This window comes from Scleropages formosus, chromosome 9 (genome assembly GCF_900964775.1).
Source record: "Scleropages formosus chromosome 9, fSclFor1.1, whole genome shotgun sequence".
In the NCBI taxonomy this organism is placed as follows: Eukaryota; Metazoa; Chordata; class Actinopteri; order Osteoglossiformes; family Osteoglossidae; genus Scleropages; species Scleropages formosus.
Window position 1 is genome coordinate 30,542,599 of NC_041814.1, and position 14,528 is coordinate 30,557,126.

Genomic DNA, 14,528 nt, shown 5'->3' on the forward strand with positions numbered 1-14,528 from the left:
GAACCAACCGGAACGTGTCGGCCAAAAGAAGCTCGAGGCTTGGGCCTCTGCTGGGTTTTGGGTTAGCTTTCCAACTGGGCACGGCTCAGAGGGGCTATGGAGTAGTGTCAAGATCTAGACCGGAGCCAGCAGGGTACAGTAGCAGCCCTCTAGTCAAAGTCCACTCGTGGTGATTCCCGTGTGGTTATCACTGTAAGGGAGGGTACAACTTACTGCTACAGTCTTTCACACGTCTTTGGACAAGAACATGGGAGGAACATGCAAACTAAACACGGGATGAGCCAGATTTAAAGCCACGTCCAAATGCAGAGACCCAGAACTGCAAGGAACCGGCGCTACCTGCTCCTCCACTGGGCTGGACTCTAATTGGAGAAAATCCTAAGGGCATCGTGGGTAACGCTGATCAGTTAAATTCAACAGAGGCCTTTATATACGAATGAAGATCAAGGGGACAGTGCTGTGCAGGACACCCCCACAGGGACACGAGCAGCCCGATGCCCTGTGGGGGGGTGGACTCACCCACTTGGCAGGTTGACACGTCGATGAAGCCTTTGAGGAAGGTGCCTAGAGGGCTGCTCTCAGACGACTGCAGCGGGTCAAAAGGAGGAAAGAGAGAGAGTGCGTTTGTGTGTGCATGTATGTGTGAGCGCCTGACGAAGCACCGCTGTGGTCATTTCTGACCGTTTTTGTCTCCCATCCCCCTCCCACTATTAGGGACTCACCACGTCCTCTGACTCTCGGCACGGGGAACAGGGAAGCTCCTCCACGTAGTTGGCGGGGAACCATAGCTGCTTCCGTCCCCCGTAGTCACCACGCCACCTAGACACGGGTACAGGGGGGTACAGGACCCATCCGATTTTGCTCCATCTCACCTCTTGGGTTTGGTTACCTGCCAGCTACCTTTCAGCAAATTAGTTGCTGTCTGGTCATTTAGTCGCCTCTCTCAAATTTCTAAAACTGCAGCCTCCTCGTAAATGTCCTTCATCCTCCTGCACATTCAGTCCCTTGCAAGCCTTGCTTAATCCTTTTAAGGTACTCTCCCCGTTTACCCTCTTTTTACCACAGTCGTCTAGTTCGCGTGCTCCTCGAGGGTACTTGACCGAGAGCGGACCCCCTCCACTGATTTGGACCTGTGACCATCCGGTAAGTTGCCTAGGTGCCCACGTGCTGCTCCTCACCAGCCGCCCTCCTGCTTGTCCACGTTGACGATGAGGGCCTGCTTGGGGAAGCACAGTTCATCTTCACGCTGTGCCCTGTAGTCGTAGAGAGCCCTCACGGTGCACTGCAGCGGGATGCACGCACGCGCACGCACACGCACACACACACACAGAGTGTCGGTTTCCTTCCCAAAGAGCCGTGCTTTAATAATGACAAGGCGTACTCCACCTGGCACCATCACGCGTGACCCTGGACCTACCCGAGCGGTCGGCATCTTGTTGGCTTCCACGTAGAAGTGTGGTGTTCGCACCTCATACAGCGCCCCGTAGTCCAGCTCCTGGAGGCAAGGAGAGCGCGAAGCCACGTCAAGCATTCCGGCACACGCCTCGCTCTGAGCAAGGCTGCCGGAGCATGGTCGATTACCGTGGTGCCCATGCGTTCCAGCGTGTCTTCATTGATGGGGTAGCGCAGCCTCATCTTGCGGTAGAGCGGGTGCTTCTCGTAGTAGCTGACCAGGTCCACGAGGCTCTCAAACTCGGCCGAGCTGCCCAGCATGAAGAGGCGGCCCTCCTGCTGAATGCGGCAGTGCTTGATCTTCCCCTCCGCCCTGGTGGGGGGTGCGGGTGCGGGCAACACAAATATACAAACACACACAGAGTTAGTGAGCAGCTGCAGGCCAGCCGTGGGGGCGGTGGGGTACAGACCATCAAAGGGGCGAATGGGATGAGGGCTACAGGCGTAAGAACCAGGGTACGTGTTGGAAGAGTCGGGTTACGAATATTTGAAGGTACTTTTTTCTGCTTATTTCTTATTTGCGTTTCTATATTTTTCATTTCTGTTTACCCGTTCGACAGATCTGAGTTCACCTGCCGAGCCGCCGACACGCGGCAGCGAGAAGCACCAAGACAGCTCCGCGAATGTGGGGTCGCCTTAATTCATCTCACTTCCACAGTGTTTACAGTGATCAGCAACAAGGTGACAGGTATTGCACACTGTTGGGGTGCATCTGGTCAACAACCGGCACCAAACAGGAATTTGTGAGACAACACATTTATTTTCAACCATATTAAATTGGCGCCAAAAAAAACATTAAGAGGAAAAAAGTCCTACACTCTGTTTATTAACGGTGATATAAAAAATTTTTACAAACCCTATCCTGTAAAATAATGAGGACATCTGCACTATTAACCTTTCGTTGATGTTATTCCTGTTTTTCGGAATAATTATCGTTGCATTGCCATTGCTGCTGTATCTAGGTGCTGACGTGACTTTGGATTTACGAACAAACTGAGTTGGGAACAGAATTCCAGCCCCAGCTGCGTTCACATTCTGAGGAGCGGGATGGATGCAGGTCAGCAGGGCGGAGAACGAGGGAGGGGTAGAACACAAGAGGAGGCGGCGGCGGCAGCGGCGTTTGCGCACCTGAAGGAGATGGCGTAGGAGTTGGCCTCGCTGCGCTTGCGCACCAGGAAGGCGCCGTCCCGGGGCACACGCATCAGCATGTGTTCAGCCTGCACACGGGACAGGCACGCGTGGTACCACCTGCGTCACACAACTGCGAGTCAAGCCACCGAGCCGAGGTTCCTCAACCGCGCCCCTCGGCGAGGAAGACAACACGCAGCTCGTGACAGGTCATCTGCTCATGACTTCGGAATGACTAATAACTAATGGGACGTCTTTCCTGTGCCGCAAATTCCGGAAGGCGCTGCATATTTTAAGAGCAACGCACTTTACCGCATGCTCATTTTAACATGCGGTCCCCCGAGGTCTGGTCACGACCAGATGACCTGTATGAAGCACATTTCCCCTCTTCTGAACTCCAGCACCACAACATACCTGGACAAACTAGACAACAGCGACCGCGCACAAGGTTTCACGCAAACGTTCATACGCTCGACCACGCGCGTCTGCAGGAGCTCCAAAAACTGCACCCAGCCCACCCCTGACCTAGGGCCCCGCCCACTGCCCCCAATCTCACTCTCGGCTCTCGTGGGCGTTGGGCTGCGGCACGGGGTTTCCCAGCCTCATCTCGAACTCGTTGCAGCGCAGCGGTGTGTCCCTGTAGTGGCAGATGAGGCGGTAGAGGCTGTCGAACACCAAGTTGTCCGTCAGGTAGAAGCGGGTGCAGCCGGACTCCTGGCGCGAGTGGATTCGGCAGTGCTGGACGCGGCCCGAGCGCCTGGGGGCGGAGTCACATCTGCATTTACGGGCTTGTCAACGGAGAGCGGCAGCGCGCAAACGCAGGTCGGCCGCAACGGCGCGGTGAAACGGGGGCCAAAGCAGCGCGCACCAGAAGGACAGGGTGTAGTCGCCCACGAAGGTCTCGCTCTCGCGCACCAGGAAGGTGCCGTCCTTCCCGCCGCCCTCGCAGTACTCCTGCAGGAGCTTCTCCGCCACCTGGCGCCCATCGCGCCCCCCGCCCAGCTTGCCGTGGAACCAGCGCTCGGCGCAGTGCTGCTCGTTGTTGTTGCACTCCTGCGTGACGGGGACGGACGAGGAGATTCGCGTGAGGACGGCGGGCGCGCAGCTCGTTTCCACGTCATCGCGTCCCTCGAATGTTCACGCACCCCCCGCACGTAACGTCGCCATCCTTTAGCCCACATCGCTCGTACCTCCTTGCTCTCGTCGTCCTCCTCCTCATCGGTGCTCTGGTAGCGAGACGTCTCCTCCGAATAGTAGATCTTATTGCTGGTCAGCACAAAGTAGTGTGGAGTCCAGGTCTGAAACAAACAAACACACACACACACACACACACACACACGATTCCAGTTAAATTACAACGGCAACCCTTCTCCCAGCAAGCCCAGCTGTCCTCCAGGCCGCACTCACGTGGTCGATGGGGTCCTCCAGGTACAGGATGCCGTTGCGCAGCGAGTTACTGATGTCGCTCTCGGAGTAGCTGGCCGACGTGACCTCCTCGTACAGCGTCCCCTCGGCCAACTTCTTGTGCTGATGGCGGCACAGGACACGCGTCCCTCAAACACGCCGTCCCGCTCGCACCGGCGACACACCAACCCAACGTCTAACCACTAGAGCTTAAAATCTCCTCCGTTTATCAGTTTCCTACAACGCAGCCTGTGTTTACCCATCAGGCCAATACATGGCAGCGCAGGAGCATGGGACCACCCTTGTTCAACTCACTTCCACAGCGTTTACTTCCTAAGCGGTAAATAACAGCAATGCAGCGCTGCACATGTTCAGTAACTGAACGGAAGGTCGACGACATGACTTTTTTGTTTTACTTTTAATTTTCATACAGCTCAACGTTAATAAAAAGGCCACAGACAAAAAGTCTTCAATGCGTCGCCAGGCATGCACACGGGAATTTGAAGAATCCTTCACGTTCCACTGAGAAGCATCTGTGTTGCGCTTCATGCTGATACATGAATTACAAGCCACTGCTTGAACCTTGATATTAACTAACCAGCCCGTTACCCACTATGCTCTCTGCAGGCGTACCTTGATGAGGATCTTCCTCCTCAGCTGGTAGGGCGAGGGCAGCTCGTCCGCAGCGACGTCCACGGGCTTGGTGAGCAGCAGGTCCCCGAACACCTTCTTGAAATGGGTGGCCATGTTCCTCTGCTGCACCACGCTGCAGTGGTCCTCGATGGACAGGATCACCGGGTACCTGCCGAGGAAGCGGTTAGAACTTCCCGAGGAAGGGCATCCACCGCTGACGTACTCACGAGGGAAGGGTGTGGGGCCTGAAATGCTACAGAGACAGGGTGGGAGGGGCTGGAGGCACTTGGCGAGAAGCGGGCGCCATTCTCTTCTTGCGCGTCAGCGCGCAGCGGACACTCACTCGGACGTGACGAAGGCGTGCTCCTTGATGGTGTGCAGCACGTCGAGGAACTTGATCTTGGAGGTGAGCGTGTGGCCATGGTAAATGATGGGAAGGTCGTCGGGTCCATCCCAGCAATCCACTGCAGCGGAGACGGAAAGAGCGACGGCGATGAGGACAGCGAACGCAGAGAAGGACACGCAGAGAGGAAGAGGCAAAGGCGGCGTCCTCACGTTCGATGCAGCGGCAGCCCATGCGCAGACAGCGAGCGTACGCCTCCAGGGACGACTCGCTGGAGAACTGGTCCCCCGTCAGGTACCTGAAACACACCGAGGGGGAGGGGACACAATCACTTCACTTCACTTCCACTGTATTTTTACCCTTGCTTGTGCTTTTAGGCCCTAAAACTAAGGCACGTTGCGGACACAAATCATACTCGTTATACCTTTATTGCTACTTTTTATTCACGTATCTGAACCTGGGACCCCCGAGTCCAGGGGCGGCGGCGAAATGAAAAAGTGTGTAATTTAAGTTCTCCGTTCCAACACCTCGACCGCACAGGGTGACACCGACGTGAAGGGGCCGAGAGAAACCGCGAGACGGGGCAGGGACCGGGGCGGCGAGGGGGTGGGCGGCGTACGTGTTGTGGGAGGAGGAGATCCAGTACTGGGACAGAGGCCTCTTCATGTCCTCGGGGGAGACGGCTACGGGGTAAGGCTCACACACAGCATTCTCCTTGGAGAACAGGAACGTGAGGAACTGCAGGGGGGAGGACAGGGGTTCAGACACAGCACCAGAAGCACGGTGTGTGTGTGTGTGTGCGTGTGTGTGTGCGTGCGTGCGTGCGTGCGTGCGTGCGAGCGGCCTGCAGCCCTCACCTCATCCAGCTGCAGCGAGGGGTCCAGCTGGGCTCCGCCCCTCAGGTACCCCAGCATGAAGTCCCTGACGCGACCGATGTCGGCCGCCCACGACTCCTGGAACGGGAGACACACGGCCGTCAGGTACAGACACACCAGTGCTTTGTGCTACGAATTTCACACACAAACATCGTCTAGTTCACTGCTTTATTTGTACTGTGTCTGAAACACCTGTTTGCTGCACTTGGGAAGCGGCCCGTGTTTCCGCAGCAGCAAAATGCACCGAGGCTGACAAAAAAACAGCGGGAGCGCGGACCGCCTTCATTCAGCTTCCTCACACGGTGTTCACGGCTCCTGTTTGCTGACTGCGTTTACGGGATGGATCCGCTAAGAATCGGCGCTGAACGGGAACCGTTTTGTTTTCGTTTTAAATTAGCTCTGATTTTAACGTAGCTCAAAGTTAAAAACAAAAACGCTCCAACGAAAAATCTTACAATATATCTGCATCCAAGACTTTCACACAACCTCGACTATAAATGCATCGACGGAGATCTGTTTTCAGCTCCGATCGACCGTATAGAGGACAAGGGGAGCTGAAAGTGGCCAGAAGCTGATGAACACTGCAAAGTGGGAAGTGACCAGGAGCTTCTAGACACGTGTGTCACATCGTCTTGCTTTAATTTAAAATTACAATAAAACTATTAGAGTAAAACGGACCGGTATCCCGTCCATAGTGCACACTGCCTCACATCCTATGCTTCCGGGATAGGCTCCAGACCACCGCGACCCTGAAGTCAGCAGTCGCTGGGAAAGGTCGGACAGATGGAAGCGCTACACTACATGGGCGCTGCCGCAGTGCCCTTCAGCGTAAACCTAACAGTGTCCTTCATACCTTCTGGTCCAGCTGCAGGAATTTCTGGAAGTCATACAGAGAGATCTGGCAGAGCTCGGGCCGATCCACATTGCTGTTAAATACACACACACACACACGTAAAAACAATACCTGCCACTACACTGTGGAATAATTTACTCAGATTTATGAAACTGGTCTCAAGCCAACCGAGACGCCGTGCTTATGCACATTTACGCAAACAAAACATGATGTCTGTAATGCAACACTGGGGGGCAGCAAAGGGTAAAGTAGCCAAGGGCAGTGGGCGAGCGAGGGAGAGAGAGCAGTATGGTAGGTGGAGGAGGAAATGAGAGGATCAGGGGCCTTGGAGAGAATGTTCGATTGGGGGGGGGGGGTTCCAGGATGAGCACCAGAGGGACATGTGGACAGGGGGTGCACTCACCGCAGCGGGAAGGACAGCTCCAGCTGTTCAATGATCTGGGGGGGCAGAGACACAGAATGAGGGGTGGGACAAGGGGGCGGGGCCAGGAGGTTCCCAGTGGGAGGTACGGTGGAGTGTGATGTGAGTGCGTCTTAGTGAGTGTAGGAGAGCAAAACCACGTATCTGTGTTGAAAGGGGAGTGTGTGTGTGTGTGTGTGTGTGTGTGTGTGTGAGGGAGCAGTACTCACACTCCTCTGTGCATCAAACATTAGCGTCCTGTACAGCTGGACAAAGTGGGGGAAGGTCAACTCACAGCGGGCCTCCACCTCCTAGGCAGAAAAAACAGACGCACGCACGCACACACACACATCAGGACTTTGGGATGATTTCACCAAATGCAACAAACAGCACATTCGTGGGATGCAGACTATAACAATCGCTCCAGAAGCAACACACCACCTGTAGACCGGCGCCACTCACACACATGCACGCGCGCGCGTCTGCATATACATTTATATACATACACACACACACACCACGGAATTGGCACAGTTGGAGAAGTTTGCAAAAGAGACCCAAAAACGCACTAACCGAATTACTTTATTTCATCTGACGCTTTTCTCCAAAGTGACTTACCATGTTAAGACACTTAAAATTACATACCCTTTTATACAGCTGGGTAATTTATACTGGAACAAACCAGGGTAAGTACCTTGATCAAGGGTACGACAGCAGGTGGGGGGATTCGAACCCTGATCCTTCCGACTGCAAGGCCACAGTACAAACCCCGCCACCTGCTGGCCACTCCTGAGATTAAACTGAAGACTGGCTGAAGAGCTGAACTCCTGAGCCAGTGGTCACATGTTAGACCCTCGGAGCAGGTCATGGTGCGGTAAAAATATCAGCACAATGTCCAGCTGTCAGCAGGTAAAAGCCCTCGCCGCCGCCACCGACTATCTGCAGTTCACTCTATAACATCGGGTCAATAACCTTTCTTTAGTCAGGGGTTTGATGACAGAGTAGGCTGGCGCTCTCCCTCGAACCCCCGCAATGAGTCGAGCAGCTTCCATTGACAGGGCCGGGCGCCACTGCGTCAGCGGCGCTTTACGCACACAAATAGCAGCGCTGTGAGTCAACGCAACTGTGACTCACGTAAGATCAATGAGATGCGCTAAATATAGAATGTCGGAGATCCACAAGTAGGACCACGTGATTTTTTTAGGAGCTCGCAGATCAGGTTTCAGACGTTCAGGGCTGAGGAGGCCGTGCAACCGAGACTGCGTTTCGGGTGTAATTTATCTGTAGTTCATTCATACAAATGTGCGTGAACCGCTCTGGCTTCCTGCAGCTGGTTTAACTCTGTGGTTACGGTCTACAAGACGGTCAAAGAATCTGCACCGATACCTACAGGCCCTCATCACCTCCTGCAAGAGTGCTGTGCTCTTCCCCCTCTGGCTGCCTGGTGACCCCACTCACAAGGGTCAAAAAGTAATAGTCTGCAGGTTCTCAGTTTTGTCCCTGATGTGGCGTAATGAGTTCCCCCTCTCCCTCGCAGCTGCTGAATCCCTCCTACATTTAAGAAAGGTCTCAAACTCATCTCTTTCAGAGCCACTTCTCTCCCGATAGCTCCATAAATGAGTTTGACACCATCTACTATAATGTATTTGCTATTTGAATGTCACTTCTATAGGAGCTACGTGAGGGATGTGAACCAACAACATGGTCGCTCTCGCTCTGTGTGCAGGTGCTCAGTGGACCCACCTGCAGCTTGTCCTTCAGGAAGCGCATGTTGGGAACGCGGTAGTTGACCTGGGGCAGCAGGGCCTTCACATCCTTGGCAGTGATGCTGCAGTGATGGACAGAAACACGTATACAGATACTGTGGTTCATCACCGACACACACACACACAGACACACACACACACACACACACACACACACACACACACACGAGCGTTGTAGACCGGATATGACCTGTATTTCCATGGCCCCAAAATGTAAAAAAACAACAACAATAGAAACCACAGATGTGTGAACCGCCTTCGTTCAACTCACTCCCACAGTGTTCACAGCTCGTGGGCCTGACGCAAGGTCCAATTCTGTGAGAACCTGCTGTGGTTGTCGGACACTCTCCCCAAACCCCGCCGACACCGGGACAACATGGGAGCCCGACACTTGCGCCACGTGTTCCTCGTCGCCTCCAGCTTCTAACTGGCTCCAGCTGTCACAGCAGGAAAGGCACGCGTGGCGCACGGCCGAAACGTGCGCAGGGGTAAATGTCGGTGCTCTGCGCCTCTTACTCAACTCATCAGCGTGTTTGTTTTGCACGTGCACGCATGTATGCAACGCCTGCCGAGGGGTAACGCTTCCAGGAATAGGTTCGAGGACTTCTTTTTCCCCAGAAGGGTTGTGTTTTTTTCCAGGAAGACCTCAGATTTGAATTATTACACGTTGCAGAAAAGAATAATTCCAAACGATACCAAATCGATCAGTCACTTCCCGAGATCTTGAAGGAGAGTTCGGTGGTGTCTGTAGGCAAAGTCCATCAATCGGATGGGGTTCTTGATCACATTGTAGTTCCCACATTGGCATCCAGGGGGCGGAATCGGGCAGCGTGGTGAGGTCTACAGAAACCTGCGATGAGACTTTCCATCTCAGTGGGGAAAAAAAGCGACCAAGAAACAAGAGGAGGCCACCCAGAGAGTGACGGCTGCTCTGGTAGAACGAGCTCCTCAAGGAAAGACGAGGTTTTCGCGGTAAATCAGCGTAACGACTGGTACTTTGTTGTCTCGGAAGGAAAGCGCACAGGCCATTATGGCACTTCCGCAAGGAGTACAGCCGAACTGAAGAAAAGAAACAGTTTGGCATCTTGGGCCAACCAGGTCCAACAGGTGAAGGTGATGAACTGCCCAAGGACTAGTGCTGTTGGTCTACGTGTGCCACCCCCCACAGCCCCCAGCCCCCAACCCCCAACCCCCATCCCCTGTCCCGCTCTGCACTTTTCCCCTCAGCTCTGATTTGAGCTCCTATTTCCATCCAGAGGAGCCAGGAAGCAGCTGTCTCACAGCCCTCGGCATCACTTCCTGTTTCGGTGGACGAAGGGCCTTATCGGGGCCGAGCAGACGAACCGTGTGTTCCGGGCCTCGCTTCCTGCGCAGGAGGAGCTGGCTCTCAGTACTGGGATGTGTGTGTGTGTCGGTATGGGAGTGTGTGTGGCAGGAAAGGGGTAATCCAAAGGCTCTTTCGCATATGATACACCCCCCTCACACACCTGCTCCTCATATCATACATCAGGGTTCAGACCCATCTGTGCCTCTTGCAAGAAACTGACCGTCCCACCATCTCATCCTCCATCTGGCCTCCTAACCTGAGCTCTTTATCTGGCTGGCGAGGCTGAGATGGGATTTCTGAGGGGGGTTCCGGGGACCCATTCGAGAAACAAACACGATGAGGTCAACAGCTACTTTAATCCTGGAACCACCACTATCTTGTACCTCTATCACAAAGGTAGGATAGATCCACAAATTCATGGCCTTCACACCGAATTCTGACCCTACCATCAGCATGTCAAAACAGAAACTGCGATTCACTAGACCAGGCAACATTTTTTCACTCTTTAATCAACCAGTTTGTAGCCTCATTTTCTTGTCCATATCTGAAAAGAGTGGAAACTGACAAAGCCTTCTGCTGTTGTAGCCCGTCCACTTCACGGTGTAACGAATTCTTCATTCAGAGATGTGTGTTTCCATATCATTGTGCTGAACTCTTATGTTTGCACTTGTGCTCCTCCTGTTAGCTTTGACAAGTCTGGCCATTCTCCCCTAACCGCTCTCATTCACAAGGTGTGTTCACCTGCACAAGCAGTGCTGACAATGTTTTTGTGCATCACACCACTCTGTAAATTCTTGATGCTGTAGTGTGCAAAAATCCCATGAGGGTCCCTGCATCTGAGATCCTGAAACCACCACACCTGACCCAAACAACCATACGACTTTCAAAATCCTTTAGATCATGTATCTTGACCATTCCAATGCTTAGTCGCAGACTAACTGAACCTCTTGACCACCTGCAAGCTTTATACGTTTGGAGGAACCGGTGTACCTAATAAACAGACCATTGTTTATTGCACAGTTTGGTAGGCAGGTAAACAGTGGTTATGTAGCTTTGATTGTGCATTTTAGGTTGGTTTGCTACCAAACCTTTCCTGTCCTTCACAACTACAGTTGCTTCAAGCTATTCCAGTTTATCTAGGAACTTTCAATAAATGATGTCTGTTCGTGGTTGAAAAAATGTATGATGAGATGTTGGTAGTAAGGCATCTTGGCTCAACAGGCCAAGATGATGTTCTGAAAATCAAGCTTCCATAGGAATTCAGGCATCGGGATATAACACTGTTCAACCCTCCCCTTCTTCTCTCTCACACACACGAAGACATACAAAGGTGACTCACCTGCCTTCACGGTTGCGGTCCATGGCGTCAAACTGCTTCTTCAGCCACCTGGAAGACAGGAGACGGGCTTGATGTGAGAGTTCGGCGAAAGGGGCGCAGTTCAATCCAAGGAGTCATCGTTTTAGGACATCTGAGTGTGTACTTAACCTCAGAGATTTTCCTAAATATCTCACCAGCTTCCAGCTTCGGTCAAATGAAGCCATCAGGAAACACTGACCCCCCCCAAAAAAAAACGTAATTTAACAACACATGATCTTTGATGTGACCTTTTAATTATGAGGTCCATGAAGGTGTTTTTCCTTCAGTGATAGAAACTGTTTCAGTGGTAAGACACCAAGACAGACAATTAGGAAGGACAATTAGGAAGCACTCAGGTGTCCTGCCCAGAGACAAAAGAGGTAAAATAGTGTGCAAACTACCCTGTTCCTGGCCAGCTTGAAGGTGAAGGGGAGTGTGTTGTGAATTTGATACCAGGTGGACATTTTTAAACCACCAAAAAAAATACACACTGAAATTCAAATATAGCATCTGCTAGTCAGACATCGGTTGGACGTTCGTCAAGACGTCCACAAGAATGAAGATCAGTTCAATCAATGGTACTTTCTGTAACACTGAAAGGATGTAAAATGTGGTCACTAAAGAAGTACAACAGCAAAACATGAACTACAGTGCTTGTAAGACACTTTTAAGGACAGCATGGACAGAGAGGTGGACACGAACAAATCAGGACAGAGCTCACATAGGAAGTACAAACGATGGCACCAAGGTACCAAGAAGGACAGATTCTCTCGAAAACACGGTAACGAGTGGAAAAGCTGATGGAAAAAGAACGCGGACAGGCAAAAACCAGACGGATGGACTCAATCGCGGCAACCGCGGACACAGCCCTTTCAGCGCTTGAGGAGGACAGAACTTTCTGGAGAAACTCTGCACGTGGTCACCAGGTGTCGACATTGTCTCGATGGCACGACAAACTTTGAGTGGACGTCAACATTCAGTTGCTGACAGGACAGCGAAACTATAAATAAGTGTGTTTGTCCCCGACACCCTGTGACATACACACTGCTGACACTTCAACAGATCGTTTTAACCGATAGAACCTGAATTGCAAACCTGTTGTCAGCTTTCGCACAGCTACTTTTGTTGACAATGAAATCTGAAGGAGTGAAGGTGACAACCCCGACACACACACACACACCAAGGATACACCAGTGCATCTTTGTGCATCTTTGTAACGTGAGAAGAAAGCCTCACGAGCACGCAAACTGCACGCAAATCAGACCTGGGGCCGGATCTGATCCCTCAACCGTGGAAACGGGCCAAAGACCCGCAGAGCCTCATTGCCTTTTGTTGCTATCAAAATAAGTCGGCGATTTTTCCATAGGGCGAAAACGTCAAAATCGTCAAAGCAGATTTAACGTGATCAGAGGAGGGCACAGAGTGTGGAAGCCATGAGCAGCTTCACCTCGGTGTGCAGCAGACCTCCAGTCCCCCCGCCGGGTTCGAATCGGTCGGCCAAGTTTGGGACGTGAAAATGGAGTCGAAAAAAGGTTTGAAAGCGGTGCCGCGTACAGGAAACGGATGCGAATTATGCAAAACTCCCACCACGGCGCACAAAGACTCCCTGAAAAGCTTCACGTGCGGCTCGAGCCGAGCGGCCGGCGACCCCGCCCTGCAATCGCATGCGGAATCCCACCACACGGACCAAGTGTGGGACTCTTTTATTCGGATCAGACGGCGGATTTCAGCGCCGTCCTTTCTGGTCCGAAAGGACGTCCGGCCGGAACGAGGACAAGTTACCGTCGACCGACTTCACCTGGGTAAACAAAGGTCAGATAAAATAAACATGAGGAAGATATTTCCGGCTTCTCGTCCCCTGCCCCCCCTTCCCGACCCAGAACGCCAAGTGAAAACGTCCATTCATTATTCATGGAGGACGGCGCTGAAAGACGTCCATTAAGCACCGAAGTCCGTCGGGGCCGCAGACGCAGCGCTGCCCTGCCCTGCCCATGTGGCTTATTTACAGACAGGGAGCGCGGTAAACGTCCAGCCGACACGGGACAGAGACGGCGAGGCGGGGTGGGCAGAGTGACCCGCACATTGTTTGTGTCCTCTCGCTCTACCTTGTTTACCACCCCATTTTACTTATAAACGCGGTTCACAAAATCATACACGGGACCATGAATTGCAGCGATTTGAAGAGTCAGAGCACCCCAAAAAAAGTGTAATTTTCCGATCTCAAGATGTTAAAGGAATCATGCTTCGCTTGATCAGTTATTAATTAATATTATAATTATTTACAATTTATCTCTCAAAGAATGTTTACAGTGTCAGGTTTGTACACCGAGCTACTCATTTACCCATTTATACAGCAGGGAAATTTTTACTGTATCGGATGAGGGTGAGTAGTACAGTGATTAAGGGCACTAGAGCAGGAGTGGGATTTGAACCCAGAAGCTTTAACTGTAAGGCAGCGGCTCCGACCTCGAGACCTACTTGTTTGCGAAGAACCATTGAGCGGAGCAGAGACACACGGCACTTATTGTTCGTCAGGTTGTTCTTCGTGGGTCGACATCAATCGCTCACCAGAATGGGCAGCGGGCAGGCAGTGAGGGAACAGGGGTGTGTGTGTGTGTGTGTGTGTGTGTGGGGTTGTGTATGAGAGAAAGAGACAGAGCCTTGCGATGGACTGGCATCCCATCCAGGGACGACCCAGTCTAGCTTAGCACCCCCTGCTTCCACGACAGGCTCTGGACCACTGAGACGCAGCCCCAGGGTAAGTGGTTAGCGACAGTTAGAGTGAAGATGTTGTTTGGGTCGGGACTCGCACGGGCTCACGCCACCCTCACCTCAGGGTCCAAGGTTCACATGGAGCGTTGCTACGTGTCTTTGAGTGTTTTCCGGTTGGGAAAGCGCGTGTCTGCGTGGGTGTGTGCGCGTGTGCACGTGCACTAAAGTCACAGCGTTGTCTGTGAAGAGTGGCCGAGAGCCAACAACCCAGTAAAGAC

The 14,528-nt window shown here is 52.7% G+C and overlaps 1 protein-coding gene across 2 annotated transcripts in view; it reads right to left on the reverse strand.

Annotated features, from left to right (window-relative positions):
* LOC108932661 (1-phosphatidylinositol 4,5-bisphosphate phosphodiesterase gamma-1-like) overlaps window positions 1-14,528 on the reverse strand; it is a 32,603-nt gene that overhangs the window by 7,300 nt on the left and 10,775 nt on the right. For both annotated transcript variants that reach the window (XM_029255062.1, XM_029255063.1), the window contains exons 4-23: window positions 11,521-11,568; window positions 8,832-8,916; window positions 7,319-7,399; window positions 7,092-7,126; window positions 6,689-6,761; window positions 5,818-5,913; window positions 5,580-5,698; window positions 5,173-5,258; window positions 4,961-5,081; window positions 4,618-4,786; window positions 3,988-4,107; window positions 3,771-3,878; window positions 3,449-3,633; window positions 3,137-3,337; window positions 2,581-2,700; window positions 1,582-1,765; window positions 1,418-1,495; window positions 1,179-1,282; window positions 723-819; window positions 520-586 (exon numbers count right to left, since the gene is read on the reverse strand). In XM_029255062.1, coding sequence (XP_029110895.1) covers window positions 520-586; window positions 723-819; window positions 1,179-1,282; window positions 1,418-1,495; window positions 1,582-1,765; window positions 2,581-2,700; window positions 3,137-3,337; window positions 3,449-3,633; window positions 3,771-3,878; window positions 3,988-4,107; window positions 4,618-4,786; window positions 4,961-5,081; window positions 5,173-5,258; window positions 5,580-5,698; window positions 5,818-5,913; window positions 6,689-6,761; window positions 7,092-7,126; window positions 7,319-7,399; window positions 8,832-8,916; window positions 11,521-11,568 — 2,177 coding nt within the window. The remainder of the gene's footprint in view (window positions 1-519; window positions 587-722; window positions 820-1,178; window positions 1,283-1,417; window positions 1,496-1,581; window positions 1,766-2,580; window positions 2,701-3,136; window positions 3,338-3,448; window positions 3,634-3,770; window positions 3,879-3,987; window positions 4,108-4,617; window positions 4,787-4,960; window positions 5,082-5,172; window positions 5,259-5,579; window positions 5,699-5,817; window positions 5,914-6,688; window positions 6,762-7,091; window positions 7,127-7,318; window positions 7,400-8,831; window positions 8,917-11,520; window positions 11,569-14,528) is intronic.